This window comes from Etheostoma spectabile, chromosome 8 (assembly GCF_008692095.1).
Source record: "Etheostoma spectabile isolate EspeVRDwgs_2016 chromosome 8, UIUC_Espe_1.0, whole genome shotgun sequence".
Classification (NCBI taxonomy): Eukaryota; Metazoa; Chordata; class Actinopteri; order Perciformes; family Percidae; genus Etheostoma; species Etheostoma spectabile.
The window spans coordinates 5,063,600-5,070,097 of NC_045740.1; the positions used below are offsets into that span (position 1 = coordinate 5,063,600).

The following is a 6,498-nucleotide window of genomic DNA, read 5'->3' on the forward strand; positions in this document are numbered from 1 at the left end:
GTGTGTGTGTGTGTGTGTGTGTGTGTGTGTGTGCATACGTGTGTGTGTGTGTGTGTGTATTAATTTGTATGGATGCACTTGTATGTTATTGTAGATTGTCTTGCTATGTTGATGCTTATGCTGCATTCTTATTTCTGTTCATGCTTTGTTTTAATGTTTCTGCTGTTTTTAATGTAAACCAATTTGGCTTTGCAATGTAATGAAAGTTGCTATATAAATTAAACTGACATTGCTATAAAATGATACAAGATAAAACTTTACCGCTTGGAATTTCAACACTATTTGTTGCAATTTGGTGAGTGCTCTTTTTGGTTTGTTTTCCTCTCTTCCCTAAATGTAACCAATAGAAGAAGAAGGTGGCAAAGGCTTTATCTGACCTGGTCGTATACACCGGGTCTGTTAAGTTCATCAGCTTCAGTCATTCCAAGGACAATCAGAACTACTATGAGAACACATCAATGGCAGAGAAGAAAGCTCGCAAGCTAGCCAAAGCCTCAGGTAAAATGATATTGATGGAGTTGAAACTATGGTATGAGAAAAGGGAAATCTGATTCTAAAGTAATAAAGAATATGTATAATCAGTTGCAAAAATTACAAAATGTAATTCTGATGAGCCCAGCAAATTCACATTATTTACAATAACATTAAGGTCAAAGGAGAAGTCTCTGTAAGTTCTTTTTGGACAAGAAATGCAAATATATCTGGTGCCATAAATCTCCATAATAACAAAAGCATATTGACCATGACATATATAACATAGGGGAGTACTTTATAGGAAATAAAGCACAACAGCACAAGCCCAAAAATGTGCCTAATACTCTCACTGATGGGGAAGTGGAAAGAGCCCACAGAGGTCTGAATCAACTGATAATCAGTTAAACTGTCATTGCGCTGCTGTGCGGCAGTATACTGGAGAAACAGAGTGATGTAGAGAAATTAAATCTTCTTCTGCTGAGGAGTGGTGACACTTTTCAGACACACAGCTACATTGTGAGCTGTTTGGCTTGGCTGGCAGCGACCAGAAATAGTCTTGGCTATGCTGGAGATGTAAAAATTGTGTACTCTTATCATCCTAAAGCCCTGCAGGGAAACTACAGACTGGAGGTTTTTTAGTCCCTCCAGAATGAGAATAATTATACAGGCTCCTTAATCAGGACAAATGGTTTCCACCTTTTCAGGTATTCTCTTAAAAATCCATTTAACATAAATCTAAAATAACAAATACTTTGGTAAATCTTACTGATATGATCCTCTATCAGTTCATATTTTTAATAAAAGCAAATCATCAATAAAAACTGGTGATCAACTGAATCATTTCTGCAATGCCTAGAACACAGAAAGGTTTCTTTTTTATAACTGATACTATTAAAAAGTGACCATGTCCCTGTAGATAAACCTCACTGCTGCTCTGGATTACTGCATCACACAGCCATTGCAACTAAGTCAGATAGTTGGTCTAAAATGCACAGGATCATATCTGTGAAGTCTGAATAAGTGTGTGTCAGAGGAGACATTTGACCTGTAAGTGTTGTGCGTTTTCTTACCCAGGTGCCGACTTTGTTGAGCACAACCAGAAGTTCCTCAGCAGGATTTACCCAGCTGGCTCGAGGACATCTTCTTCCAACTACAACCCTCAGGAGTTTTGGAACGTCGGCTCACAGCTTGGTGAGTCGGAGAGGGCCTGCACACATAAGCTAGGCAGTAAAACATTTATTTAGGCACATCAATCTGAAATTCATTTTATAACATAGCAAACCATGCCGATCATATCTTTTGTTTAATCGTTAAAAATGTCTAAACTCGTAGGATGCAAATTAATGTGATTACATTCATACAGTGCATGGCGTGTTTGTCTAATATGAAGTTATGGACATTTTTATAAAGTAAAATATAAAAGGGTTATGAAAAACAAGGCTAATAAAATTTTGCTGAGATTATTAGCACTTTGTTGCCAATTATGTTTCTATTTTGGTCAAGAAGAAACCCTGAAAACATAATTAAAAAAAAAGACCTGCAGAAAATGGCTTTAATTCCTTCACACACACACACACACACACACACCCACACCCCCCCACACACACACACACACACACACACACACACACACACACACACACACACACACCCCCTTGTCCAAAAGTCCTGTCGATTAGCAGTGAAAAGAACATTTAATTCCAGTCCACAGCCTGACCGCCTCATCTGTGTTGTCCTCAGAGCAAGTACTCTCCTTGCCCTTATCACACCTTATTTCTATTACTATTTCTTTTCCCTCTTCAAACTAATTCCTTGTCTGGGTCACAGTTAAATTTTTTTTCATCATCATTTCTTTGAATCAAACGGGAACATTGGGCTTGACTCCATATCACAAATATCACTTCTGAGAGGCAATAAAAAAATATCTTTACATAAAAACCTTTTATCCTCACACTTTCTGGTAATGCGCAACTACCCAAGGACTTAAAGTCACACTGCAGACCTGTCTGGCACTGTCTTGGCCAATGTGCCTGTCAGTTCACCTCATCTATCTCCATCGCTCAGTCAGCCACTGATTCTGACACAAAGCCCTGCTGATCACTGAGCAGACTGTATGTGGTTCGATGGCAGCTGTGCAGATGGTGAGCGGCACTTTTCACAGTTGCAGGAGACTGCAGTACAAAGCAGCAGCCTAGATGGATCAATTACAGTTAGATGAGCAGCCCATTCATTGAGACCCTAAGACATACACCTATATAAAAAGATGCATTGCAGTGTGTTGGTTAGGACACAATTAAAGAGGGTCTTTATTATGTACTTATGCTACTGCAGACTTGTTAGTTTTCACAATTCAGCCCAGCTGAGATAGAGCTCAAAACTGTCAGCAGAATTACATCAACTGCTTTCTTTATCAGACAATCTATTCACACGTCTGAAATGGGTAGTCACACATGCCACCGCAGAACTTTGCACTGCAGACAACCTACTACAAATGCACTTATTGGTGATTTGAAATGTGTCCTTGACGCAATGTATGCTATTGTTGGGGAAACATTTTAAGTTTTTGTATAATTTAACTCCTTCTTGCAGAATGAACAAGAGCCAGTAATCAGAAGAAATGCATGAGATCATCTCAAGCTGGCTGCTCGCTTTATATAAACAAGCTTTAGTCATCCTCAATTTTGTTCCATTTAAAACGTTTTGCCACTGTACTGTAGCTCATCATTTTCATTGTTCCAACATTGTCCTGTCATATTTTGCAGTGGCTCTCAATTTCCAGTCTCTGGGCTTGCCTATGGACCTTAATGATGGCCGCTTCCAGGACAACGGCGGCTGTGGATACGTCCGGAAGCCAGCAGTGCTCATGCCCAGTCAGAGGCGCTTTGATCCCAGCTGCAGCCAGCACAGACAGAAACCCACCCACCTGCTGCTAAAGGTACAGCTATGGAGCAAGGAACGCTGAATAATCCACTCAAGGGGGATTAATAGATTAAGGTGTAATGTTACAGGACTGTGTGTGTGTGTGTGTGTGCATGTTTGTGTTTGGCTGTTTGTCGCAATATAGAGATTGTGTAGCAGAGCTCATCTAACTCTTAGCCTACAGATAAACGCTTTCCTACCAGATGCTGTGAACCACCAATAATGTAAATCTCCCTGAGAGTGTCTCCGTTTAATTAAATTATATCCTTTAGAATATAAAAGGGAAAGAAGAGAGAGGGGTGATCTAATGCAATCAGACCCAGGGTCCAATTAATAACTAATCCCTTTTCCATTATTTTAAGTATGTCCGAGGACGGTAATAGCAGCACTTATAATGTACTGTATCTAAGCTGCGTGGAAAAGGATGAATGAAGCTGTAGAGAAGAGTTACATCAAGTCTCATGTCTTTAGTGTGCCATCAGGAAAACGGTCACACACACTAATTCTTCTAAGTCCAGTTACAGAGACACAACAGTTTGCTCTTGTGTAGCACATAATGGTCGGACTCCGAGATCTCTGAAGCTTTGTACGGAAAGGACAATATGTGGAATTGCCTGGGATCACATGGGACTCATACAGACTTACTGCAAAGGAGATAGACGAGGGAACATCATTGTTACTCTGCCAGAATCGCTCTTCTGAACAGCTATGAATCATAACAAAAAACTCCATCTACAAGGGTTGGTTCAGCCAAATTATTACAATAACTACCCTGTGGACCTCAGTCAGTATTGTAGATATTCCAAATGCAACCTGTTAAAGCTGCTGCTTTAAAGTTCTATCATAGAGTACTTCTACTATAATTCTTTGTTTAGCTGGTTTCATATTAAGAAAATACAGCTCAATCACTTAATTAGGATGCATAGACTCTCACAAAAGCACATCAGACACACACCTTTTGAGAGGAATGCAGTCAGGGAACTCACATTGTCAAACTTCTAAGAGAACAACCTGCCCAAGTGTCCTGTCGATTAGCAGTGAAAAGAACATTTCATTCCAGTCCACAGCCTGACCGCCTCATCTGTGTTTTCCCCAGAGCAAGCCCTCTCCTGGCCCTTAGCACACCTTTTTTTTATTTTCTCTTTAAACTACTTCCTTGTCTGGGTCACAGTTTACTTCCCCCCCCATCATAATTTCTTTGAATCCAGCATGAGCATTGGGCTCGACTCCATATCACATATACAGCTCTCAGCTCGGTGGAAATCAAAGTCATGAGTAGCATTCAGTGGTGTAAAATACAGTTGTGTTCAGAATAATAGAAGTAAGAAAGAAAGTGAATAATGCTCAAAATCCTTAGAATAGCTTTTAATTCCATAATATTAACACATTGAGAGATTAGATTATACTTTATTTATCCCACGACGGGGAAATTCTGTCGTTACAGTAGCAGCATAGCAGCAACAGCAAAAAACAAAAAACAAAACAATAACACACAAACAAGTAAGCACGAAAGAAATACAAGGCAAGAAATACAAGGCAAGAAATACAGGCAAGAAGTAGACAATGAAAATATGGTAGACTGAGTAAGTAAAATGCCGTCAAACAAAAGGAATTTTAAAGTGCGGTTGCCATGATAAGAGAAACAATATTGCGGTGTAAGTGACGTTAAAAATTAAGTTGAATGTGTAATTAGAGCAAAGAAGAAAGAGTCGGTAGCATAATTTAAATTATATTAACCTGAGACCATAAATATTGAAAAGTAAGTACTTGTAATAAAATAATATAAATACCAATATTAAAGATAAAACAGAAAAGTGTGTGATGTAGATGGTAGAAAAACAGGAACAGAAACTACAACACTATCAGTGTTTGGGAACACTGCACATTCAATTCCAAATCAAAACATCACCAAAATTGTTCAAGTTTGTGTTCTACTTTTACAAAAAGTGAAGAAAAAGGAATATTAGGCTGTTAAAAAAAAAAATTTGAAGTATTTGCATTTTTCCTTTACAAACTTGAACATTTACTGTATGAACTGAAAAATGTCTCAAGGGTTTGCTCTACTTTGAATCACTGAACTAATATTTAGTTGCATAACCATTATTTTTGAGAACTGCTTCACATCTGTGTTGCATGGAGTCAACCAACTTCTGGCACCTGTGAATAGGTATTCCAGCCCGGGACCGTTGAACTACATTCCACAATTCATCTGCATCACTTGGTTTTGCCTCAGAAACAGCATGTTTGATGTCACCCCACAAGTGTTCTATGGGATTGAGCTGGCCACTCCATAACATCAATCTTGCGCACTCACTCAGTGGAAATCAAAGTCATGAGTAGCATTCAGTGGTGTAACATAGATAGGGTTGTTGTAATTATTCATCTGCTCAAGAAAACAATAGTTCCCCTCGAGATCTCATTTAGCATAAGACTGTCAACTACAAGCAATGGTCTGTTTTTCAAATATTTATGAATAGTGTGCAAAACTCTATATGCTCACAAGTATGGACCTTTGTAACTGTGAATGAGCATAATGCAAGTTGTTTTGTAGCGGGACTTAGAAATAGAAAAAGAAAAGACTTTAATTTTGAGCCATGGTAAGTACATGCAGGTTTGTCTTTGATCAGAGCTCATTTTGAGAGGACTGCAGATAAGCCCGCCTCTCCCCAGACAAAGTGTAATTACAGCCCTCTTCCACTCTCTTCTTTTTTCTACTCTTACTGGCTCTCCCGTTTTCTCTTGTTTTATATTTACTGTTTATCCCTGATCAATTACGTTCCCATACAACCCCTTTCTATGTGACCATCCACTCTGCATGTCTGTGTGTCTATCTACAGGTGATCAGTGGGTCCAACCTACCCATCTCCAGGAGTGGCAAAGGTCTGGACTCCTTTGTCAGAGTGGAAATGCATGGGATTGCATCCGACTCCCACAGAAAAAACACAAATACTGTGAAAAACAACTGTAAGTACTGCAAGGCTAACTGTATGCTGCCTTGTTTGTGACTCGAGAGGACGCTGGCGTGTCTGTCGCCGCTTCTCATGCTCACATGCTCACAAACCCCCGATTGTTAAGCGTCCTTGGGTTTGTGAAAGGCGCTATATA

General features: G+C 39.3%; 1 protein-coding gene across 5 annotated transcripts in view; it reads left to right on the forward strand.

The window, feature by feature from the left end:
- LOC116694206 (1-phosphatidylinositol 4,5-bisphosphate phosphodiesterase zeta-1) overlaps positions 1-6,498 on the forward strand; it is a 20,770-nt gene that overhangs the window by 9,709 nt on the left and 4,563 nt on the right. For all 5 annotated transcript variants that reach the window (XM_032523795.1, XM_032523797.1, XM_032523799.1 and 2 more), the window contains 4 exons: positions 348-498; positions 1,549-1,665; positions 3,237-3,409; positions 6,231-6,357. In XM_032523795.1, the coding sequence (XP_032379686.1) occupies positions 348-498; positions 1,549-1,665; positions 3,237-3,409; positions 6,231-6,357 (568 nt within the window). The remainder of the gene's footprint in view (positions 1-347; positions 499-1,548; positions 1,666-3,236; positions 3,410-6,230; positions 6,358-6,498) is intronic.